Source organism: Chelmon rostratus, chromosome 7 (assembly GCF_017976325.1).
Source record: "Chelmon rostratus isolate fCheRos1 chromosome 7, fCheRos1.pri, whole genome shotgun sequence".
Classification (NCBI taxonomy): Eukaryota; Metazoa; Chordata; class Actinopteri; order Chaetodontiformes; family Chaetodontidae; genus Chelmon; species Chelmon rostratus.
In genome coordinates, this window is record NC_055664.1 from 15,179,773 (window position 1) to 15,206,509 (window position 26,737).

Genomic DNA, 26,737 nt, shown 5'->3' on the forward strand with positions numbered 1-26,737 from the left:
ATCAGCTGTTGGCTCGGCTGGCTTCATCCTCACTCCGCTCGTCACCATGGCCTTTACCTCGAATGATGTCATCATCTACCTCTCCTCTGGATTTATAGCAAACAAAGTCATGTGACCTGACGAGGCTCGGCTTGTCAGCCTGAGAAGCACCCAGGTGAACACCGCTCTCTCCTTCTTTTGCATCATCTGAGATCTGCAGGTAAGATGTGTATGTTTGGGATTTGACTGTTAACAACCCATCGCTGCAGTGCAGGTGTCCTGTGCACCTGAGAACTGTGCAAGATTGATCTCTTTCAGTTTAAATAGCAGAGTGTTACACTGCCTGTGTTGAACTCTTCGTTTCAGGAAGCCTAATTTGTTGCACCTGGTGCTTTGTAATTACTGCAGCTTGCAGCTTTGGGTGAGTGCCGTTTGTCTCATTTTGTTTGTTTCATACAGTTTTTTCCTCAGGAGGAGGTAAAGGAAAACATTTGGACGTGATTAGTTGATTAATCTCGTTCTAAATTAGTTTCTTGACTTTCTCTCCCTGTTTACTCGCTGTTGGCAGTGGGTTGGTATTTCTCTCTTAAGCAAAGGTGGTGGGCGGTGCCTTGCCTCCTGCTGGAGAAGAAAATACTTCTGTATTTGGATGACTGGCTGAATTGAGCTCCATCTCTCTGTCAATCGGTAGAGGACATGGACAGTGGACAAGCCAAGGCAGCAGGCGGTTTATGTGAGCTTTGTCTGAATTCAGTCACGATGTGCGCATCCCTCACCCCTCAGAGGGTGATGAAGCTCTCCTGGACTTACTCCACCTTGGCAGGCAGTTAGAGAAGATCCGGTTCCAGAGGCTGTGGAGCATGTTTTCAGCCGCAGTGGTGGTGTTCCTTTGGGCCTCCTCGAGCTCGGCCTCTGCGGCGTTGGCTGAATGGCCTCAACCTCCACCTGGGGTGACACATACGTGACTTCACACTTGGCAGCCAGGGCGCTTTTGCTTCAAGGAGTCCCTCTCAGGAGAATTGAGATTAACAGGTAGGGGAGCAGTCTGGCAGGATGGTGTCCAGTACGTGGAAGCCCCCTCGGGCTGGCGAACAAATCCACGTCTTGGAATTGAAAGCACTTCACCTTGTCTGTTCTTGATAAGCTGCTGGCACTGCTGGCAACTAGCGTGCCGAGGCTGATAACTGGCACCCAGCAGCAACCTCCAGGCCAAATTGAAGCCAACGTGGAAGTGTCAAAAACTGCAGTTCTTTGAATGGCCACTGGAGGCTGGCTGTAAAAGCAAGTCAATCCCCATAGACCCCCAGATTAAAATGCCCACATTAACAGCAGAAATAAACATGTTTACAGGGTGCTTATATGGCTCACTTGTTTAAATTATATTAAGACGTAATTATGCATAATTATGGAAATGGCTGCATCGAGTGACATCTAACCCTCGGTTTCAGCAACCAGGCGTCATTCCGCCCATCTCAGCTTCACCCATGCTCCACCTCTTTGCCCATTTTTAGATTAGCCAGAAGCTGGACACTGCCAAGACGCCAACGGCTGGAGCCACTGAGCTTCACAGTGTCTCTTGAGACACAGTGGGTGACATCTCAGAGACTGTGGCCATGTTTTATACTGTCATTACTAGCACGCTGAGGCTAGCCACCCACTGGCTCGGCTGGGGACTAGCATGCCAAGACTAGCTAGATTAGCTACTGAGTTGGCTAAGTAATTTTCTTTTGTATTTTATTGGTAGAATGGAGACAAATATGACGCTTTACCACCAGCTGTAGGGAAATAGTTGCTAGCTAAACAGGTCATCCTGTTTCTACAGGGTCCCTGAGAAATTCAAGGTCATGTCTCCTGTCAGCACAGACCAAGACCCCACGTGAGGCACCAGCACTGATGTCAGCTCCAGGTAAATGTCTGTTTCATTTAACAACATCTGTTTCGTGTGACTATCACAAAGCTTTCTTGGCAGATAGAAGACTGAAGTACATTTGGCTTAAAAGCGGAGTCACTGCTCTTTAACTCCAAACAATAATATTGTTTTATGATATTAAATATATCAATCTGTCTGCACGTTATTCATTTAAATCAAGCCACAGCATTCAGTCTCACTTCAATATCCACAACATAAAGCAAGAGCCAGTGTCTGATGGAGATGTGAAATTATATTCATATTTATTACAATATTAGAATTTGTACATATTGCCCTCCCCATCCGCAGTTCATTTATAAATTTATTACACAAATATACTCCAAAAAGTAGAATAACAAAAGACAAATTTAATAGAAAATAATTCAAAAACAGACGTAATACCTGACTCTGGGACACAAGCTCAAGGAATGTGTTTTTTGTTTTTTTTTACATAACAAAGGTCACACAACAAGGCAGAGTCATTAAATAAAAAAAAAAGGGGGGGGGTGAAAAACAGAAACACTTAGCGAGAGAATCAAGTTCATTCCATAGTTTTCATCATTACTCTTGGCTTTGATAAGTTTCCCAAAGCAATATTCTTCTTGTCAATAAAACACAAAAGTCACACAAAATCCCAAATTGAGGACAGTGAAGTTTGTCATTGTTGGCTTTGGTTATTAAGGTTACAAACACATCCAACTTATACGTTCCCTTGAAATGAGGATATAATTCTAACAAAAGAAAACCCTTCTCAATTTCCCCAACAATTGAATAGCTACATATTTTTATTGCCCATAAATAACCGTAAGATCACTTAATTGATCTGCAATCTGAGTGACCTTCACAATAACACATGCAAAAATAAACACACTGCATGGCCTCTGATGCGGCCCTTCCCTTGGAAACTTGCCTCATGCAAATTAAGGGTCTTGTCTTTTGAAAGTCCTAATCACCTCTAACAACGAACAGGTGTCATGTCATCAGCTCTCACATGTGAACTGTTGATGGTCGTGATCAGCCCCCACAAGATGAAGCGACTTTGAAACGACTCTGTTTTGAGGAATTCCCCAAAGTAATGGATTCCTTTGTCATGTAAAAAGTTGGATTATTTTTAAATGCTGATATGGCAGTAAGCATTGCAGCGAGTTAAGACTGGCCAACACTGAGCAAATCCACTAACATCCATGCTGTCAGGCAGCAGAGGTGGCAACTACGGTATGAGAAACATGCAGACGCTGATAAAACAAAGTCACAACAATCCTCACATAAAAACGAAACCAAATGAACCAGCAGAACATGAGCTGAAGGGAAATCTGCATATAACAGTCATCCATACATAATGTAAAGTAGTGTAGAAGGGTGGAGTTAAATAAAACCAGGAACACATAAAAGATGAAAAAACAATACAATGTAAAATAGAAAATTAAATTATTACAGTATATATGCATGTTGACCTTTTTAAAGATAATGAAAATAAACACTAGCACCAGAAAAGTGTGCTTAAAAAATCTGAGCAGGCCACCACATTTAAAACTCACGTAAAAGAAAAATAATAATCAGAATAAAACAACAACCCTGTGATCATGTGGCTAAATAAAGTTCAGATATTTGAAAAATCACTGTCCTTAGCATTAAAGTCGACTAAACAAACCCCCAAACTAGAGAAGCTGACAACAATCCGGTTTTTATTTGTAGCATTTGAAACTTTTGACAGAACTGAACTGGCTGGAGGGCTGAGTGTTTTGCAGCAGTGGTGTTGTAACGTCAGAGACTCTGGAGAGGACAAAGGGAGTCGTCGAGCTGCACATGTCAGAACACCTTACCACCTCCTCGCAGGTCCCTGATCCATGTGAAACGTGCTGTTGATGAGGTCGAGTGGTGGTTTGGTGGACACGTAGGGATGTCAGTGTTCTGGAGAGGAATAAAGGTTTCCTGGGTGTTTTTTTCTTCTTTCATATCCCAGTTAAACAGAGTGTGACTGTGGTCCTGTGTTAATAGGCGTCTTTCTGAGTGTGCATTTGATCCTGGATCCTCTCCAGCATCTCCTGCATCCGCCGCAACTGTGAGGAAAGAAGAGACAAGTGCTGCTTAGTACCATGGTGCAACTGATTATTTACACATGACTGCACAGACAACTAATCAATAACACTCGGGAGATCGCTCTGTTCTTTCTAGATCATGTGACCTGTAATGAACGACTGCAGGGAAGCTCTTGCACCTGCAGCTGCCACTTCACCTTCAATACAGAGTATTTTATACTCCAGAAGCAGGATTTCAGGGTATGAAAACACACTCGTATCAGTTTGCTGGCTAACCAGCAATCACATTGAGTTCACATTTAGTTTTAGGGAGGTCAAAAGACATATATATATATATATATTTGTTCTTTTAGATTTATCATAACTTTTGTTGGAAACCAGCAAAACTGCAGTTGTGTTGAACAGAGCACCCATTGGTGGCAAAACTCAACACACAGTGAGATAGTGTAGTGTCACAGTTTACAGTTATTTTAAGGTTATTTTCATCATGGATGAATCTGCAGATTATTTTTTTCAATTAATTGATTGCTCATTTGGTCCACACTGCATCAGGAAACAGTGAGAAAATACTCATTGCAGTTTCCTGCAGCCCACAGTGACATCACCAAGTATCTTGATGTGTCCGAACAAAAGTCCAAAACCCAAATACATTCATCTTAACATAATTTAATACAGGAAAGGCAGCAAAATCTCACATTTGATCAGCTGGAACCAAAAATTGTTTTGCATTTTTGACCAAAACGATTCATTATCAAAAAAGTTGCTGATTCATTTGATTGACTTATCGATTAATCGACTAATTGTTGTAGCTCTATTGTCACGTTTAACCACGCTTTAATGTCGGTTACACAAAAAATAAAAACAACTGAGGAGAAACGATGTCTTTATTTGGTAAAATAAATAGTTTTAGTGTGGGAAGAGGGAAGAAAGCATACTGGCTGTGATCGTTCACCATGAACAGGTGCATTTCTGCCTGCTCAGCTCATTTTAGCTGGGAAGTCATTACAGTGACTGGGCTCATACTGTATGTGACAAATTTAAATATTAGGAACCTAAAAGAAATATTTCAGCTAATGGTATTTCCTCTAAGATTATTTCTCATGTTGAAATTTCTGACAAACAATTTTATATCATGTTTCATATTAATTTGATTTTGCCCTTTTTGTTGTTGTTGGCATATTGAAAATGATTACTGAATTCTAACAATAGAAGTACCTTAGTTGAGTGTTTGCACCGCACTGACAGTTGCTGTTGCTGACAGTTAGTAACCCTTCATAAAACAAGTTTTACTAACTCAGGGTTTAAAGCAGTGCTGACTCTTTCCAAAGTGGGATTATAAAACATTGTTTAGCACAAGGTTCAATCTGGGGTTGTGAAAAAAATGGAAAAAAGATGAAAAACCTGGAAATTTTTACACTTGAGGACCTCCAGGGATTTCCACGCTCCACCACCACGGTGTTTGTGACGACACCACAAGTAAAAAGCAACATTTTCAACACGTTCAGTGATTCCAGTATCAGTGTTTTTACCTGGACGCAGCTTCAGCTCTGTGAGCATGTGCACGTACAAAATAAACAAATCATGCCTTCTGTGCATGATCTTCATGTGACAAGCTTTTTTCCTACCCACAGTTCAAAGGTCCAGAAGACTTGTTAGGACAGGGGGGTCGGGGTTTTTGAATGTACACCAATTCATGTTTTGTGAGGTTACTCATTGTCAACGCCATAAAACATGAGTCGTGCGTGCTCCAGAGAAAGCTTATGGATGAACAACTCAGAGGGCTTCATCGCCTTTATAATCTGACTGTGTCTCTGCGTCGGGCTGAGGGTCTGAGTGCTCGTGGTGGTCGGAATTGTGTTCGGACTCGTGCTTGTGGTCGTGATCATGGCGGTGTGAGCCCGGATCGTAGTCGGCGTGCCGTACCTCCTCGTCTTTCTCTCGGATGAGCTTTTCTGTTTCGCTGTCAGCCACTCCGGGCGCCACGGGGATAGGGAAGTCTGTGCCGCTTTCCCTGGTTAGTTTGCTGCAGAGAGATGTACATCGCAGGGAAGCTCAACATTTAATATTTAAGGTTTGTTTTTGGAAAAGGCTCAAATTGATGCAATGAATAAATACATTCAGATTCATATTATTTGCAAGTCTAACTCTTTAAGTTGCATCCACTACAAACCACTATCAATACAGAGGTCACTGTTTTGTATCGCAAAGCTAAAATGCTAAGTTCACCTGTAAAAGAAAAAATCTGTCATATCAGTGCCCAGACATCAATGTCTTATTGGCATCTACAACCCCGATTCCAAAAACATTGGGATACTTAATAAACATAAATAAACAGAATGCAGCCATTTGTCTATCCAGGATGCTCCTTTCATACCCAATCACGATACTATCACCTGTTACCAACCAACCTGTTTACCTGTGGAATGATCCAAACAGGTGTGTTTGGAACATTCCACAGCTTTCCCAGTCTTTTGTTGCTCCTGAATAAGAGATATTTACAAAAATCACTGAAGCTGATGAGGCAAAAATTTAAATATATTGGCTTTGCACTGTTTTCAGTTGAGTATCTGTCAAAAAGAATTGGCAAATTATCACAGAGCTTTCTAACTTTTGGAAAATTTGGGGTGTATCTAAGTCTGCTTCTCACAATCATCATCACAAGCTCAAAAACTGTCATTTGCACAGCTCGTAAAGTAAATCTGTTGTGCCTCTGGCTCTGTGTAATGAGTTGCTCTACTCTGCCTAATGGTGTTGATAGACCTCATTAACACTTTACAGCAAAAATACCATTTAGGAGAATCTGAAAATAAATAATAACTAATTTGCATGCACCTGTGAGGGTAAATATAGGAAAATCCTCCACCCATCAAAAATGCTGAAAAATAGCTAAATTTCGTAAATTAAGTATATAAATCTGAATGTCTTAAAAGTGAATAAAGCAGGGAATACAGGGAATACATAAAAAAATAGTCTTTAAATGTCTATTTTCTATAGTTCTTATCTCTTGATATTCAACACTTATGTATATGTCATCTCTTGCTTCAGAGTGAGCGTACTTGCGGTTGCGTTCCTTCACAACCATGCGGGTCATGCTCTGGATGCAGTGGGCTCTGTAGTTCTCATAGTGAGTCTCCCGGGTCACGTCCTTCAGGTCTTGCATGTGCGTGCGAACGAGCATGTTCCTCAGCTTCACGAAGTCACAATGTGCCGTGTTCTCCACTGCAAAGCACGGCGTGATCATGAGTTTCAACAATGTGTATACAGCGCGCACGACAGTACAACATGTGGAACTGGACTAGGAGAAGGGGCCTACCCTCCACGATGCCCCAGGGGTAGAGACGGCCTCGTACCCTCTTCCCTTTGGCCTCCACCACTGTGTTGCTGCCAATTACTGCAAAGGGGATGCTTTCCTTGTTGGGAGAACAGAAATGATCATAAAATTAAAGCAGTGTTTGGCAGGGTGGAGATGAGTTAGTGAGTAGTGCAATGCAGATTTTTTTATTGTAGTCCACATTTGCCTCTTTGCCGCCATCTTTTCCTTTCTTTCTCATTTCATTTCAATAAAAATGGTGATTAAAAAGTAAAAATTAAAGCCAAATCAGTAAAATAACACCTTAGCAATAAATGAAGCAAGTAAAATTTAAAGCAGATAAATCAACTAAAACAAAAACAACTGGACGTTAAGTTAGACGAGATTAAAAATTTAAATTAAGGATAAAAATGAGGTAAGGGGTATTTAATGTAATCAGAAAAGCGTGCTGCAGTTGAGTGGTAATCACAGGCTACTCTAGGATAGAGGCAGAGAGAGACACTGGCACACTGACTGTGTCCTCACTGCCAGCACATGATGCCAGGAGAGCAGAGAACGGTTGACTCATCAAACCGTGCAGTTAGTAGTGAACTGACTGCCAGGCTCCTCTGCTATACAGTCTGCATTGTCATTCGAACATCTCTTTACTCCATTAACCAGATTGTCGGTGATACGATCATAAAAAATGGAAATAAAAATGCAACATGATATATTTGCTATTAGTCCTGTATCTTTTCCTGAGTGATGCACGTGAGGATCCAGGTTTCAGGCGTTATCATCTGATATACAGCTCTGACTGCAGCCTGCAAACCCCACCATGAAAGAAAGAGCAGAGAGTAAGACACCATTCAGCGCTGGCTCTCACCTTCAGCTCAGTGTCCTGCTGCTTAAACTCCTCATCTTCGTCAGAGTCACAGTCGGGGAACTGGTATATCTTGATCCCGTACTGCTCAATCTCCTCTCGGATCTGCAGTGCAGGGATATGGACAAAGGAGAAGGAGCAGAGTGAAAACCTGTGTTTTGACTCAAAGAGTGACAATAATTTGATCAGTCATGATACAGGTGGGGATTTGTTCACCAAGAAATAAATGAGTTCTGTGAATCTCTGCTATGAGTTTCATTTACAGGATCAAACACATGTCCAGATCAACAGTTCACTGACTGAGATCAGCCTTGCCTTGATTTTCTTTTTCTTCACTTCACTGGGGGTGAGTGTGTCTGCTTTGGCCAAGATGGGGACGATGTTAACCTTCTCATGCAGAGCTTTCATAAACTCCACATCCAGAGGCCGGAGTCTGGAAGAAATCCGACACATAAATACACATGCAGTACACAGTACATGTGTGTTGTTCTCCTAGTAAACTTGCTCATTTTAAGCAGCCTGATAACACTGATATGACATAAGATGATGTCTCTGGTCAATCGTTGGTGGCGGAGGCTTGCTCTCTGAGTGACCTCTCTGTGCAGCGTGATGACTGAAGCTCATCAACAGAGGGCACAGTTTCTCCATCACGATGACTTTAAAGATGCACTGCAGCATTACATGAGGTTTACGGTGTATTTGCTCTTTAACGAGCACGGTGATGTGGAACAGTGTGTGTGCACAAATGCACTGAAAAGTGCCACATCAGCACTCAGCACAAACAATTGATTAGAGCGAAAGCACTGCAGCAGACGTGATCTCACCTGAAGGCAGCTGAGAACTGCTTTAACTCTCAGCAGGAGCCCCGCTGCATTAACAATTTATGGGGCTGAATGCGCTGCGAGTAGAATGCTGGTGTCCAAGATATTTACGATAAATCTCAGTTACTCAGTGTGTGTGCGCAACTTGCATGCATGAGCGTGCAAGCTGCTGCGATGTAATTTAGGCAAAGTAAAAGCAGTCACCAATCTGATGCAGATGCCACCACAGACACTACATGCTACAGTAGAAAGGGTTAATAGTCCCTATTATTAGGAGTGATAAAAGAGAGAGGGCTAACTAATCCCTATGAGGGACCTGCAGATTTGTCATACCCATGACCAAAGGGAGAGATGAAATAGAGACAGCAGTGTACGCGGTTGTCCTGGATGTTCTTGCGGTTGAGGCCACTCTCGTCCCTGAAGTACTGCTCAAACTGCTGGTCGATGTAGTCAGCCACTGACTTCCAGCTAGAGCAGAAACACACGGGGACATTCACTCTCTGAGGCGACGCAGACCTAATGCACATGACTTTTTAAACACAACAGGGCTAAAATGAGGTTATCCAGCTGTGCTCTTACTTTATTTTTTGTTCAGGTTATTTTATTCATGAAAGATGTTTGACACGTACCATTCAGTGTTGTTTACAGCATCCCCAAACCCAGGGGTGTCCACGATGGTGAGCTTCAGTTTGACACCTTTCTCTTCTATATCCACTGTGTGTTTGGTGATTTCCACTGTTTGTGTGATTCGCTCTAGGGAGAGGATCCAAGCAGACCACTGTTTTTTAATGTAATGTACGACAAATATTTATCAAAAAGAAGTATCAAATATATATATATATATGTATATATACTAAAAGCTGTGTCTTCCTTACCTTCAGCATTGAGAAGCTTCCTATCTTTGTAAAGATCTGTGAGAAAGAGACTGTTGACCAGGGTGGACTTCCCCAGGCCAGACTCCCCTTCAAATAAAGAATAACAAAGAGCAAATGAGCGAGGTTTAAGACTTTGTGATTAGCAGTCTCTTCAAAGTAAAAGGTGGGCTTGCGATCAAATCTCTGCCAATATGAAAACAAGGATTTACCTGCCACCATGAGTGTGAAGTCAAATCCCTTTTTGACTGACTTGCGGTGCACCTGGTTTGGCAGTGTCGCAAAACCCACATATTCCTTGTCCTGGTCCTACAAAACGCACAAACGGTGAAATAATCAGGGAGGCACACATTATCACATGTACATATGACTGTAAAAACATCTTTCAACGCTGTTATGAACCACAAATTCACAATATTTTAACTTTCCCAACAAAACGTGTCACCTAAATAAAGTCAACAACACAACACAAGCAAAAAGCAATGCTACCATCACAGCCTGTTCAACCAGAGGACCAGAGGAAAATCAGCACCAATCAACCTTTTCTTCTTATCAAGTAAAGCAACATATTAGTTTTAGACTTTTACACAGCCTTGCACAAGCTCTATCACATCGTATGAACTGCATTCATCAGTCTGAAGACAAACACATTACCGCACTCAAACAGCATCGCCTTGAAAGCAGAACTAAACCACTCAGATGTTGTTTCTCCTCGCTGGGTTTTTTGGCTGGGCCTCCTTGAGTTACCTCATTATTGCTGTACGGGTCAAAGAGACCCCAGGGGCTCTTGGGCCTGGAGGGACTGACGGGGCACGACACGTCAAACTCCACGCTCCTGCTCTGCGGTAAACTGGGGTCTGACCCTGAATCTGACTGCGCCCTACCAGCCACGGGGGGCCGCAAATATGACGGGGTGTGGGGACGGTCTTCGCCCTCAGCCTCCCTGTCTGCATCATGAGGCTCGTGGCCATGGTGGTGATGGTGCTTGTGGTCATGGTGGTGGTGGCCATGCCCTCCTGGGTGGTGAGGGTCTTGCATAATGTTCTCCACCTCTGAGTCGTCTGACGCTTGGCTTGAATGCTAGAGAGACGCCATGGTTGAGGGGGACGGATAAGGAAAAAATAAAAGGCGGAGGGCAATGATAGGTAGAAGAAAGGTCAAGTGTTGATGTAGAAGGGAGGGGGGTGGAGATCCAGAGAGCAGAAAATTCGCACTTTTAGAAACGGTCGTAATATTTAACGCTGATGGAAAATAATTCACAGCTTTAAATTTGACAGAGGAGATATGACTGATGAATATGCATTGCAGAGGTCAAACAAAAGGAAAATTCTAAAAGGGTCCACTTTTTTCTGACAGAAACTTTTCTATAATGTGATTATAAAATGAGCTCAGACAGTATAGCTCTGCAGCAGATGCACTCTCATACCTGTAACCCTCCTCAATGTTAATTTTACTATTACTGGTTCTAAAGGCCCGCAAGTAACAGATAAAGCCACGGAACCTGCTCAGTTTGTTATAATATATGCTTATAAGCCTTTAAACTGCATTTGCCATTACACACGGGTCCATGTAAGGTGCAGTTCAGCTGGTAATCCCTTTCAGTCATGAGGTTGGATCTTATTCAAGGTCAACAATAATACTATGCATCTAATCTGACATCCGTTTCTCCTCCATCATGAATTTAAATCTCTTTGCCACTTCCTAAATTTTGCAGAGCTAATGTGAGGCAAAAGGCCGTCGTTCATTCTTCATTCCCAGATGTCCAGGGATAACCCACGCAGAGCTGCCACAAAGCCAAACTGAAAAAATAGCAAAGTATAGCTCCTCCTGTAAGAGGATCCACAGTTGAAGTGTAGGCTGCTGTGCATATTCTGGACTCCAGTTACCACCCAGTCTCACAGACTATGGTCTCCCTGCTAGTCGAGCACAAAGATAAATAATGCAGTGGCCCTCAGAAAGCAATGAGGGCATTTAAATTCAGTACGGGAGACGTACTGTGACTCATACTATGTTTATGCACTATACATTAGCTGAGGGGTAAAAGTAGAGTGGGTTGCTCTGGCAGGACACATGAATCACCAAGGGATAACTTTCAGTCTGAGTGAAAAATACATTTGGTGAAAGAGATAGTTGAGGCTCAAAAGGTAAAGTTGAGTTGACCAAATGACGAATCACGGTCTTCTAACTGTATAGTATGTGAATCGTGGCCAAATCAGTCAAAGACTGTTACTCGAAGGGGACTTAATAGAGTTGAGGAGTTTTTGAGGGGTGTCACTGGTACCTGTTCAGCATCATGGTCCCTGCTGTGATTAGGGGAGGCAGGGCAGGAATCCTGCTCGTCTGATGAAGAGTGAACCTCGTGGTCACTTTCCTCCATTGCGACTGGGGCTACAGTGCACTCTGCAATCTCCAACCAGAAGGGAGCACATACATGGAGAGGTTTTATCGGGGTAAAGAACAGGGGGGTCATGTAAGAAGAGGATGGAGCAGGACCCCCGAGAGTCAGCCACGAGGAAAAGAGGTGCACGTGGTTGAAGAGCCGACAGCAGTGTGACAAGAGGAGTGGACGTGTTAAGACAAGGCAGATGAAGACAAGAAGGAAGATGCAAAAAAATCAAACGATTAAATAAAGCCAGAGTACGAAGATATGAAACAACAACATACCATTAACCACAGGAAATGGTATGATTGCAGAGCAGATAAGACGACCGTTTGGTTGAGTAACCAGAGAGATGACTGAGCAATGCATAATGGTATTTTGAGGGCAGTTGTTTCCACAGTCTTTCAATACAATGTTGGCCTCCTGCCATTACAGCAGTGCCTCATGTTATTGGGTCCTCTGATATTGTCCTGATCAGTGTTTCAGGCACCACCAAAAAAGCACCAGGTCCAGCTGATGTCAGTGCCAGCAGATCGGATTATCTGTGCCAGCTGCAGATACATAATGCAGGGAGTCACTGAAAATTTGATTTGATTTGATGAAATGTGATGAAAATTCAAAAACCAAAGTAAAACACGCTGAGGCACGCTTGCCCAAATATTTAATTTAAGGATAGAGCCACTGGATTTGTTTTATTCCCTTACACATTACTATCCCCACTGGACAGGACTTCATGATTTTTCCAGTTTTATGTTTGATATCCCTCTGTGACTGTCCGACCAGAGTTAAAAAAGCTTGACATGTAACATGGCCAGCAGTTTTAATTATGCTGGAATGTAGAGCTTTAGGGCAGAGGAGAAATTGATAGTTTCACAGTTTAGGAAATCAGTGACCTGCTTTCCTGTTCTACAACCAAAGCACAGAGATCAATGTCCAACATGGATGCTGTGACCTACATAGATGAGATAGTCGATTGCAAAGCTTTGGAGTGGAGCAAAACTGCTAAAAGTTTACCTCTTAATTTCATACTCTTTGCTTGATTGTGGTGTAAAAAAGCTGGGAAAACTATATCTTCAACAAAAGCAGACATAACATCTTGCTAAAATCACAACTGCAGCGTATATAGAAACAACATGACAACACAAACACCTTCTGCAGATCATCAAAGTTGCATCACAAACTCACAAACCACCCCCACCCTCCATCTACACAGAGCCTCACCTCCTCTCTTGCAGCGCCTCACCTGGGGTACCTTTTATCAGCGAGTAAAGCCTCTTCTTGCCTGTGTGCAAACTGCTCCTCATGCCCTCTCCAGCAGGCAGCAGGAGGCAGAGACCAGAGGCTCCAGCATTTATAAGCCTCCATCCCAGAGGACACAGCGTCCTTCAGCCCCATCGAGCCACTCAGAGGCCCCGGGGTACTGATCAGCAGCATTGACGAGCCCCACGTCACCATTCACAGGCTACACACCAACCCACATCAAGCACATGCGCCAACATTGAATCCACTCTGTTGGGGTGGTATCTTAACACTTACAAGCTGTAATTGTAGAGAGCTCTTTATCAGACAAAAAAAAAGCTATTCACACCTGTGATTCTCCATCTAATATTAGCTGTGACTGCATCAGACACACTCCAACATACTTGGGTCACTCCAGCAAAGCAGCTCCTAAAGTTATAACCAACAAGCAACCTGTACAGTGAGTGCAGCTTCTATATCCACCACATTAGCTGCCTAACGTCCCATTATAATCCCAAATGATCTATTAAACATAACCTGCTACACTAATGAGTTCACTAATTAAGCTAATGAATTAATTTATTAGAAACTATTTATATACAGGCGTACTTGTCTTCACATACTATATTAATCTTTAACCAGAGTTCCTCATTCATATGCAAATGTATGCAGCAAGTTGCTCAAAAATGTAATCTATCGACTCTGCAGGTGCATAAAGAACATGATGACAGAATGTCTGGGATCAAACCACTCACACACACTTATGATGAATGTTTCACAGCCTCACCAGATATAACACGCACAGTATGATCATAAAGTTTACATTTGCATTTACAACCCTGATTCCAAAAAAGTCGTGATGCTGTGTAAAACATAAATAAAACCAGAATGCAATCATTCACAAACAAACTGTGTTAACCCGCAACAGTTTCACAAAGTGTGTCATCATGTGTTCACAAAGTGGTGAACCTCGCTCCATCCTCGCTTGTGAATGACTGAGCCTTTCCAGGATGCTCCTTTCATACCCAATCATGATACTATCACCTGTTACCAATCAACCTGTTTACCTGTGGAATGAGCCAAACAGGTGTTTTTGGAGCGTTCCACAACTTTCCCAGTCTGTTGTTGCTCCTGTCCCAACATGTTTGAAACATGTTGCTGCAGCAAATTCAGAATAAGCAGATATTCACAAAAATCACGGCAGTTGATATTGTCTTTGTACTGTTTTCGGTTGGGGATATGTCAAAAAGGATTAGCAAATGATCACAATATATTTTACATTTTATCCAGAGTCCCGGCTTTTTTGGAATCAGGGTTGGATTCGTCTGTACTTTTCATTAAATTCAGAAGTTAACCACCTTCTTTTAGTGGCATTCCTGAATGCTGACCTGTCCTTTTGAGCTTTCCTCTCTTCAGCTACACATACTAGATGGTTATGAGGTAAAGAGGCAGGTAGTACCTTCACTTTCCAGTAAGCATTCTCAAACTTTTTCCTCTCCCACTGAGCCAGACGGTCAGTTCATGATTTTATTAGTCTTGATATTAAAGTGTTTAGGAAAAAAAAACACAGTTACAGCTGAAACAGTTTCAAGGCATATGAGAAGGAATTCAACCATAAATTGGATCCTTATTTTCATACATGCCTGTCTGGCTGCCCAGGTGGCCAAAAACACATTCATTTTCTCTTGAGGTCCATATTTGATATCATGACAATCAGCTGGGAGAAAAAGTAGAAAATGTAATGGATCTCACAAGAGAGCAGATGTAAAGAGATTAACACAGCTCAAGAACAAAAGTGTCTGTAGTCTTATCAAGGCAGATTATGCTTTCCAACAAGACAGACCGTCCAATCAGAGCTACGCGGTGTTCATGGCATGCAGCCGTGTGAAGTAGGAAAAGCTCTGGGTTTGACGTTTGTATTCCCATTCCCTGCTTCAGGAAAGGGGAGAATTATTCCGCTTAAGTAATCTCAGAAGTTCAACAGAGAAGAGAGATATGATCAGATTTTACTGTGTTCACTTTTTCCATATGCAAACATTTCCAGTAGTCCAAATCCTAACATTATTAAGCCACACGCGTTTCTCCTGCCACACAGAAGCGGTAGCACCTGATCCTTTGCTTGAATTTAATGCCACTGAATTGCTCTTTTGCGTCACTCACTGAACTCCGGTTTTCCACAAATCCACCACAATCCAGGTGGAGGTCTGACTGTGCGTGGTCTTCAGCTATAACTCATCCAAAAATGACACAAAAACCAACATTGGATAAAAAAATATTTTTGGCAAGATTAAATGTAAAATGTAGAATGTTTAAAGTTTAACATCTGACAACAACTGTGCATTTGAGATCAGCAAAAACACTCTCTGCGAAGACTCATAGGCATCAGTCAGCCTGTTCAAACTGTAAAGCATGGCCATTTCCAGATCACAGCCAATAGAAAACCAGTGTCAGACTGCCATGTGTAAAGCAGATAAATCAATATATGGTGAAACATATGATTGACCAGCAATAAAACATCAATCCAACTCTGGTGTGCCATATCGACACACCACACACAGTAATGGATCACATTACATTCTTCCTTTCAAAATAAGAGCAAAACCCTGCAGGTTAGTAAATTAAAAGTTTGAAAAGAAAACCAATAAAGAAGACGCTCAATGTCTAAGACCCTGACTTGTTTTACTACAAAAAACTGTGGCCTAACCTTGTGTAGGATTTACAGAAGTGTCCCTTCATCCTTATTCTGTGATATAAATTACATGACGTGAAAACAGTCATCTATAACTGGAATAAAACCTAATGGGTTCTGACATCAATTTCACACATTTTCATTAGGCTACCAAACAGAGTCTCCCACTGGAACGAGTCACAGCTGAGACCTGAACCAATTACAATTTCCATAACTGGCCGAACTGACATTTCAGTTCCTCTTGAGGGTTGGTTTGTCGTGACTAATAGGCAACCTTTATCATTAGTGATGCCATGCAGTGTTTGTCAGTGATGAAACAGAATAAATAAGCCTCAGACCAGGTGAAACTGCAGTGTGGCTGGTTCAGGTCCAAAGTGGCAGGGAGCATCTGAGGCCATGGAGCGAGTCACATGACTGGAAATGCCTCCGACAAGCTAAAAACACAAAGGCTAAAAAAAACACTGCATGACAAATAAGCCGTCATATACAGTGGGATGACTTTGCTTTAAAGACTTTCTCACATCACTTACAAAAATGACACATTCAATCATAAATAAGTGAGACAGGGGAAATTAAACAAAGGTATGTGGACAGGAACATTAAGTCTTTGGCAATGACAGCATTCATGTACTGCATTTCCTGCGATAAATGTGTTGATGCCTCTTAACAGACTCACTTCAGCCTGTAACCAACCTAATATCTCCCCTCTGGAGGAGATGCCGGCCTGGAATGTCCTGTTTATCATGTGAATTGAGTGAAGTGGGGCTAAAGCAACAATTTGACCACAGAGTTAATTGCATATACAGTGCAGACCAAGGGATCCAATCATTTTAATGAAATTTAATAAGCAGTCTGAGGGGCAAATGGCAGGTTGCTGCATGACTTCAGAAACATATAATACACTTTTCGGGTCAAAGCTTATCAAGGAGACCACTGTAAGAAAAGAGACCTCTTGAGTATGTCAGAGAGATGTGGAAGAGATTTTATGATGGGACTAAACCTTTATGGCTAGCCTTCTCCCTGAGAAACAATTGAAGGACATGAAACCTGATTCAACATAAACAAGTTGTGCGGTTGACTAGGCTGCTTTGTTACTGTTGGATGGTGGTAGTGGGTTTGGCTGCCACAGTGGTGATGGATGATGATTTGTTACATGAAACACAGCTCTCAGGGGGAAGCCCACTTCAAATTCTCCCTGTATGACATGGGAAATGCAGTCAGAAGATGCCAGAAGTCCAACAGAAACTATACAGCATGTTCTTATTGACCTTCTGTGATGAAAGCAGATATTAGCTCTGGAGGAAATGCACTTGTTTATAATCCAGCTAAAATAATTACTATGCTATTATTCAATGAATGCAAAATCATCTTTGCTTGGCAGGCTTCGCCCCTGTTGGCAGGGATCCTTACTTTACTGCGTGCTGGTGATGTGTGGGAGATGCATACAGTGGGGTCGCAGATACGAATTTATATGCACTGTGCTCTTAAGCTCCTCTTGAATTTTAGACAGTGTTTCCAGAGAAAAGCATGAATCTAAATGTGGCTATTCAAAGGCACTGAAACAACGCTCTATGTTTATTCCTCTTTAGTGAATGTTGTGGAATGCACAGGCTGAATACCAGTGAGGTTTCCCCTTGTGGCGAGGCCAGTAGCAGGTGGTGAAGTGAGCCATGTGCGCTCTGTGTGAATGCTGTGGTTGTTTGGATAGTTATAGCAGGACTCTGTGTGAAGCTGGCTCAGTGCAGAGAGAGAGAGAGGGACAGAAATAGTCCTTCCTCTCACCACACACTCCCGCAGTTATAGAGCTGATGCAAATTTCCACGTGACCAAAACTCCACATATTCAGTGCAACAGAAAACACAATTAAGACGTAGAGGTTCTCTGTCCTTTACCAGTGTATCTACTTTAAAAGATGGCAGTACCTTAGTGCATGCATCTCTGCCCCAGATGTATTCCTGTCCATCTAAACTCTTGAGCAACAATGCACACTAAGTGGCTAGGACACTTACCAAACTCAATGCATTAAGCTGTCACACCTGATCAATATATCTGTGCTTTAACAGCTTAGAGACGGGCAGCAGGGAAAAGCTGAGAAACCAACCAACTCCACTGTGTTCTGCAGTTGTGAGGAAAACAGATATTCAAGCTCCTCTCAGTAGCTTAGCAAAAAAATGTCATTACTAGCAAAATCATAAATGAGCACAAGGTCTGGTCACATGCATGTGACTGTCCCAGCTCGTGTGGATAATCTATTCTCTGACAGATGTATATGCACAGGGAAATCCTGCAGCCACAGACAACTATTTTGGAAGGTTAGGAAGAAAACAAGCAGCAAATCCCACACAGAGAGATACACTTAATTGCAGGGTCAGCAAGAAGGAAAGCAACAAGCACATACCTCTGTGTCACTGTTTGTTTCTGCATTTGCTGCCATATTATCCCTTCAGAACCAGCGGTATTCCTTCCCGACAGCCAGAGAAGAGACAGAAACCGATAAAAAGGCCTTGGAGAGCTCCTCAGAACGAGTGTCACTTCTTCAGTTTCAGGGCACCCGGTGTTACATAAGCACACCTATTTTCCCTGCCTCACCAATCAGATGGCATCCAGTTTTTCTTTCCAACCCCCCTCCCCCCAACTTGGACTGGAAGAGTCTTTTTTAAAACAGGTACACCTTCAGTCTCTGCCACTCTGCATCTGGAGCGTTTCAGTAGCTCCACCCTGCTCTCGAGTTCTGTCCAATCTGCAGATGACATGCAGATGAGCTGCAGCCGAAGTGTCGGCCGCTCGCGTCTGCAGAGCCGTCCTGACTGCAGGAGAGGTGATGCTCTGTGGGGAGCTCAACAACATCCGTCCCATCGCCTGGCTACAACCCTCTCGTGCCCTCATTCTTAAAACCACACGTGTGAGAATTTAAAACACAAATGATCATACAAACACACACACACACATACACAAACAAAATCTTTTCCACGAATGCGTGTGTGCATGAATAAAGAGTGTAGGAATGTATCAGATGATTAAATAACTGAAATGAACTATAACTGGAATAATAAAGGAAAAGAAACATGAATCTATTAAACCAGTTTTTTAAAAATCAAAGACATGGGATCAAAGGAAGACAACAGCGGTATGCACAACTTCTTACAATGGCCGTCACATCCAACCCAGACCTCCCAGCTGGCAGTGCCAGGGCCAGAGTGGCACAAGAGGAATCACAGTGTGTGTGTGTGTGTGTGTGTGTGTGTCTGCCAGTGTGTGTGTGTGTGTGTGCATGTGTCCATGGTGGGGAGGAGTGCTGACTTGTGGCCTACATGCTACAAATAATCTTTTTATCTAATACACACTTTCTCTGTCCTCTCTCTCTCCCGCTCTCTGTCTCTCTCTCTCTCTCTCACACACACACACACACACACACACACACACACACACACACACACTTAAGTGGGCCACAGCACAAAGCTTTTCCATTAATCTTGATAGATCTCTGTGCTTAGCAAGACTTATAATACTCGCTCATTCTTAAGGAATTAAGATTTTGTGATTAAGCTGTTGCTTTGGGTTTTGTACAGGAGTGAATGGGCTCAATGAGGCTAGGATATATGCTGTATGACTTTTTAGGCTGTGACTTATAGCCCGGCACTGTCTACACCACAAGATGGAGATCTAGTTTGAAAGGCTCAGCTTGTATTTGGCCTGAGATCAAATCTTAAGCATTTTAGTTTAACATGAGAACGAAGGGGAGAGCAAAAACAGAGGCAGAATTCAGCTGAGAATTCATTTTCTGCCTATGGGAGGAAGAACTCAACGTAACATGATCCCAATCTTAATAGCTCTCACTGCAAGTGTGCCAACTTATACAACAGTAATAACTACCATAAGTAGTAGACAGAGAGTAACGCAAATAGTATCAGGTCAACAGACATGCCAGTCTAACAAACCACACAGTAGGCAAATCTCACTAAATCTCCTTTTAATGTGACACATGTACAGAATTGGCCAGGATGAGAGAGTGCTGACAAAAATGTAGGCTAACAGACAGGACACGTTACTTCCTGTAAGGAAAGATGGTGTCTGGGGAGATGACTTCAGGTCTGCTTTAATCCTCTCTGGCTGGCCCTCATCATGAGGGTGATTATCATGGACCGTCTGAAAGGGCTGACAGTGCCCAAGGGATGCATGGCTTTAGATATACAATCTCAGGCTGTACGCACACACACACACATACATGCATTGAATTATATGTTGGCCTGCACACACGCAAAGGTCAGACACACCAGACATGACAGTAAAGTGCTGTCTATGGTGCTGTGAGGATCATATTCCCGGCTGTAATTAAAAAGTCTCTTTGTCCCTGTTTACATTGCGAGGTCGTCTGGCTCAAGTCCAGCAGGGCTGGAACAAATTCCTTGATAAAAGCTACTGCACACAAACCAGCATCAGTGGCCAACAAACACTGGTATTCAAAAATGTCCAAGACCCCAGCCAACAAACCAGAGAGGAGTCTGATCTACTAATTGCATCTGGATAGAGCATGACTGTGTTATATGTGTATGGAGCTGTGTAAGTGCAAAATGTCATTTACTTATTGCAGAGGATGCAGCGTTGGCACTGTGCCCCATGGGGACAGGCAGTAGAGGCAGGGCAGTGCCACCTGCTGCTTATGACTGGAAAAAATTCAGATATGCATTTGTGTATCATGCATAGTATTGTGCATGTGTCACAGGCCTTTTCAGACTTTTAGACTTTTAGTAGCAGAAAAGCACTAAAAAAAGCACTACTGTTGACATTAAGAATGGCTTTGTTCCAGTGTCCCAATTAATATATTACAATATGGAAAAAACTGATTTTTAGTGAAATAAGATGTGTGCCGTTATGCACCGAATCAGAAAAACATTCTCATCACATGTGTAAAGCAAAAAATTTCCTTCATTTTCTTAGATTTTGATTTCAGTTTGCTCATTTATATATTTTCTCATTTTTCCAATGCGTTCCACTTAAAGTCCAGCCCTTAAACAAAACAATAGACTTATGTTCCATGTCCAACACATACAGCAAGTTGTTGTCTCTCATGAGAGCATCATCTGACAAATATTGTAATTCAAATATTAGTTTTGTACTGCAGGCAGATGCATACTATACAAACCAGGACAATTTACACCCCAAGCACAAACAGTCGTGACCTTGTCTACAGCAGGGTGTTTCAAACACACGAGAGGGAAATCCAGTAAAGAATGAAAACCTGTGTAGCTAGAGGCAGAACCATGCAGAAAATATGAGTTGGATATACATTTTGTCCTGAGGGGTCTGAGAAACTGGATGAAACGTCTTGACGATACAGTAACATGAAGTGAACACTGACGCCCTCTGAAGCAGATATCCACCACCGCTGCAGGAACATAAATATTGTTTCACAATAGTGAGGAATGAGGAGAAGCTGGATTTGCTGAACTTACACTTCCTACACTTCCTCCTCCATTCAATTAAGGCTCTTTATCTGACACAGGGAGATTCCTGTTGGAGAGCCGCTAAAGCATTTTCTCACTTTGTTTTTTCCCCTTTAAAAAGGTGGCAATGCTGCAACAAAGGCTCTTGTGGCTCTGGGGGGTTGGGTTCCGCTGGACGGGAGAGGCATTTCCAGATTACTAGCGAGGAATTCCTTTGTTCATTTTAATCATACCCTATATTACGTTCAACTCCGACTTGGACGGACATAGTTGGTATGTAGAGTATGTTGAGATGCTGGCTTTATGTGCCATGTATGATCAGGCACGGTCACCTGTGGCTTGTATGTACACTGACCCGCATGGACTCACACCATCTCTGCCTGCAGAGAGTGTGATTTCAAGCTGGTCCAAAATCTGTCTAAAGAGCATTCTAGATTTTACTGATAACTCTTGAGAGAGCTACAAAACAAATGCACAAAGAGCCAGAGGGGAAAACAGCAGAAAATAAGGCAATTATGGCCATATGAACTGCATTCTCAATTTTGGGGTTTGCACTGTTCTGTTTGTAATCTTTTCCAACAGTTTGGGCAGTCTGAACTGCATCATTAGCAGAAGCATAGTGGTGTAATATAACCTGGATAATCAAGCAACAATTGTTTAAAATATCAGGCATATTTAGTGTTAATCAAAATCAGCTGACACAAAACGCTGAAATCACATTTCAGAAGCCACAACAAAGGGTCTGGTTTCCCCTGAACTCAGTCATTACACATTATTCCACCACCTTTGGCAGAGAAATGAACATTTACATGACTGTTGATTATACGCCATTATTCAAGCTGAGAACCAGGAATTATTATGTCTATTGGTTTTCACTGAATTCTAGATAGCTGAGAAAACTGTTGCTGAATCATGAAGAAACCACAGAACAAATTGCATGACTTGCATCCAGTCTAGAAAGGTGCTATTAATATAACGGACACCTGTGAGAGGAAAGGCGACGGCAGACAAAACAATCCCCACATCTGCTGGGTGGTGAACTCTGTTTGCCCTGGTGAAAGGAAGTCAGTGGGTTGTAGTGTGGCCTTGCTTCTGCAACACTGAATTCCAGCCCATCTAACTCCCACATTACATGAACACAAAACCACCTTGTGTGATTGTTGGCTCCAGCTGGGCCTTATCAAAATGCTACTGAAGAGGGTGAAGGCTAAAGTCAGAGTTGCAGATCTACTGAAACACTGTTGGCATTGTGTCTTGAACAGATTCAATAAGAGAAATTACATCAGTGTCTGGACTGCTTTTCCTGTCTTGCCAAAAGGTACCAATTGAGTGGAAACAAACACAAAGCACCCAAACTATTCTCAGATTCATTACTTTTGCAACAGTAGATTAAGAAACCACAGACGGCAGCCCCTAGGGCGGGCAGTGTTGGAGGTTGACTATTCATTACATCATGTGTAATATGCATAAAAAGTTTGACTAAAGGGCAAGTTTGCTCTACAATCAAGACACACGCCTGGGAGATATTCTGTGAAGTTTAGCAACTTGCAGCTTTACCACATTATCAGCCCCATTTTGTCCCATCCCTTTCCAATCCTGCAGGAGAACCTACTGTGGCCGCTAAAAACGTGAAACTCAAGAAGCCCTCTCCAAAGCCAGTGTTTGGTTTGTCTGTTCTGGGCTACTGTAGAAACATGGCAATGCAACATGGTGGACTCTGTGGAAGATGATTTGCTCTTTCTGTAGATATAGAGCTTATTGTAGAGTAACAAAAACATAATTCTTATCTTCAGGTCATTATACATTAATGGAAATAAATGTTATATTTCATTTCTGTGATATTCTGTCCTTTGAAATTGTATCCCAGCGTCTATGCAACTGGTATCCATTTCTGCAACTAGAAGCACCACCTTGAACAACCCCTCTGCTAAGTAAGGCTGCTGTGGCAGAAAGAGCAGGTTGTTTACTAATCACAGGGTGGTAGTTCGATTTCAGCTCAAGTATCCTTGAGCAAGACACTGATCCCCAAACTGCTCCTGATGGTTAAGTCAGTGTCTTGCACCGCAACTCACATGACACTGGTGTTTGAGTGTGTATGGATGAATGAGAGGCGTATTGACTTTACAAATGCCGTCCATTTACCATTTAAAAGCTACTGCGTGAAAAAGGTTTTGTAAAGTTTTCTTCTGTATAGAGGAGAAATTGCACGATGTCTACAGATCAAACGAGTCCAACTGTTTTCCCTTCTCTTGATCCTTTTACCACACCACAGGCCTCCTGAGGGCATTTCCATTATCTTATAATGTCATTCTAGAGAGCAGAGTTCAGGTATCAAAGCAAAGTGTGAACATGTATGATTACCTAGTATAGTGCAGATAGCCACTGTGTTTGAATGCAATATACTGCAGTATCGGATAGAACTGGTATTTATCTCGTATTTAATTTAGGTCTTATTCAGGTCTAACATTTGTCCTGGTTCTGCCACTGGGGCACACAGGATTTACTATGCTGAGCTGAAGATAGTAAAATTTGCTGGTCAGCAAATGTAAAATCACATACCGTATCACTGAACATGTTTTCATTCATAATGTCACCCCATCACACACACACACACACACACACACACACACACACACCGTTGAGGCGGAGGAAGGATTTACAATGCATATTACTGTATATTATGTCTCTGATACCAGAATGTTCCCTGGTAACATACTGACCAAAGAAGAGGTAACACATCGCTGCACAAGCAGGCTTCAGACTGCTGTGACACAAATGCTGTTGTGTGTTAAACAAGTCATTTATATTTGAGCACAGAGTGACTACACGCAATAGGTGGTCAGATGGTCAGTGTACATGTACACTCTTGGTACAGCCATTACACAATAGTTCTCACCACCACTATACAGCAAACGTGTTACTTCAAGTGAGAACAAGTCAGATATCTGAAAGTGTTAAATTATAAAGGGAATAATCCTCGGTACAAAGTTCTTTCCAAAGAAAGCACCTTTTTAGAAATCTACCACCAATCCACCTTGGTCCACACCCGACATCCAAAAATAAATTTTGTGGAGTCTAAGGAGATAAATATACAATAGACTAATTATAGATGGGTTTCTTCCCCAAATAAACAATTATGTTGTTTCATCTGGATCCAATATTTTTGTGTGTAAGAGTAAAGCTGCCTTGGTTTCCCTGCCACCCCTCCTGAGCCGTCTGGGGTCATCTCCCTGGTGACTGAGCTGTTTATCTCACATGTCAAAGACTGATATGTTCCTAACAGCATCGCTGATTGACAAGCAGTGACCCCCAAAATTGAGTGTAGAAGAACCTGTGATTGACGCTCCAGACACCACATGAGGAGTCCCTGTGCACTCAGGAAGCTAATAAGCAGGTTAGCAGTTCTAAAATGTCTCTACACAGTGGGGGTAAGAGCTGTTATAAAGGTTCAAGGATGTTTGACTGCAAAGCTGTGCTCGAGGAACTTGGCTGTTAAATCAGGGCTTCACCCGCGAACGAGCCAACTACAGCTGATTCCCCACCATGTCATGGTTCTCCTTTGTAGTTCAGCAGTGGGTCTGTTCTTCAGCCAGATCGGTCTGAAGTCTGCAAGTGTGTTGAAAAAGTTAATATTTAGATTTAGATGACTCTTTTACACGACAAACCCAGAATAACAGCAAACGATTTCTGATACTCCTTAATAATGATTCAGAGACATGCATCAATCCTTGACTTGTACCCTCAGCAGATGGTGGTGGCGACTTCTGGGGTGGTGCCTGACTGGCCTGGGCTCAAACACGTACTGCACATAATTGTCCCCTTCCTGCCTCTCTTTCCATCTGTTCTCCACCTCCCGGATGTAATCCGCTTCTCTAATCTTGATGCCCAAAACACACCAAGAGCGACACACACCCACCCACCCACACACATACTTGTACTTCTATCCTTATGTCGACTCTCATGAACATAATGCATTGCCTCACCACTTACCCAGACCTTAACCATCACAACTAAATGCCTAACCCTAACCAAAACCTAATTCTAAACCTAACCTTAAAACCAAGTCTTAACCTTCCAACCGCCCTTTGGAGTCATAAGGACCAAATGTCCTCACTTTTCCAAAACTGCCCTCAAAACTGTCCTTGGTTCACTGTGTAGTAAGAACAAGTACACACACACACACAGAAAAAAGGCTTGGAAACCTCAACACAAGTACCCACACACACAAATGTAATGCCTTGCCAACTGACTCATCTATGATGCCAGTGACTTTAGCACATGCAGCTCAAACATACGTTGTGCTAACTAATGTGCAATCAGCATGCACCCCTACATATGGGATTCTTACTCATCTGCTGCATGGTTGACGAACGTTACGTACTGTACAGCTGGAATGAAACTACAGGAACATCTGCCTGCCAGGAGCAGTCCCATACAGATGTAAAAAAAAAACAGCATTCACTAACCTACATCCTTTTGACCCCAGTAACACTGCCACCAAGACAACGTCAAACATTAAGCATGCACATTGCAGGTAGACAGTCCAGGCAGTCAGTATTAAACACAGATTCCTATGAAGGAATTCTGACTGGTTCAGAGGGTGAAACAAAGATACACACCTGGTCAGAGTATCAGACTGTAAAAATCATTGCCAAAACAAAAGGCAGAGTGATGAAAACATCATCAGTCTGCACAGCAGTGGTTGCCTGTGAGAGACGGTTTGTGCCATGTAGCAGCGCTCACTTCTCATCACAATGCAGATGTCACGCTGCACTTACCATTCTGCAGATGGCCAAGACACACACACACAACCCAAAAGAGGACAGCGACAGACCGCGAGCTGCTCCAGGTCTGTACGGACAAAACCTCTGCGCATCCAGCTCCAGCAGAGCTATGCGATTTTACAGCAAGACATTAATAACGTAATGCTGCACACAGAGAGACACGCGCGGCATCCCAGGCTTGACTGGCTGGTGCTATTGCAAAAGGAGCAGCGATAGTGGAAAAGGAGAAAAGCGAGAGAACTGCTTGAGCGTGAGGGTCAGACAGAAGGGGGAAATAAAAGCTCTGTGTAGTCCAGGAAAACAGATGCAAGCTGGAATATCAAACACCAGGCACAGCCGTGGCCGTCCATATTCTCTATTCCTGTGTACTACTTACCATTTTATTTTCTTTAAAATAATTCACCTCTGT

General features: G+C 42.6%; 1 protein-coding gene across 2 annotated transcripts in view; it reads right to left on the minus strand.

Moving 5' to 3' along the window:
• Positions 1-2,133: 2,133 nt before the first annotated feature.
• sept4b (septin 4b) overlaps positions 2,134-26,737 on the minus strand; it is a 43,039-nt gene continuing 18,435 nt past the window's right edge. Inside the window, exons 1-12 of one of the 2 annotated variants that reach the window (XM_041940009.1) lie at positions 12,074-12,196; positions 10,540-10,872; positions 10,005-10,101; positions 9,796-9,882; positions 9,550-9,673; positions 9,254-9,388; positions 8,415-8,532; positions 8,103-8,204; positions 7,241-7,337; positions 6,984-7,146; positions 5,851-5,950; positions 2,134-3,948 (exon numbers count right to left, since the gene is read on the minus strand). In XM_041940009.1, the coding sequence (XP_041795943.1) occupies positions 3,880-3,948; positions 5,851-5,950; positions 6,984-7,146; positions 7,241-7,337; positions 8,103-8,204; positions 8,415-8,532; positions 9,254-9,388; positions 9,550-9,673; positions 9,796-9,882; positions 10,005-10,101; positions 10,540-10,872; positions 12,074-12,169 (1,521 nt within the window). In that variant the 5' untranslated portion in view covers positions 12,170-12,196 and the 3' untranslated portion in view covers positions 2,134-3,879. Of the gene's footprint in view, positions 3,949-5,850; positions 5,951-6,983; positions 7,147-7,240; positions 7,338-8,102; positions 8,205-8,414; positions 8,533-9,253; positions 9,389-9,549; positions 9,674-9,795; positions 9,883-10,004; positions 10,102-10,539; positions 10,873-12,073; positions 12,197-26,737 lie in introns of those variants that run through there. The other variant, XM_041940010.1, reaches the window with a different exon arrangement.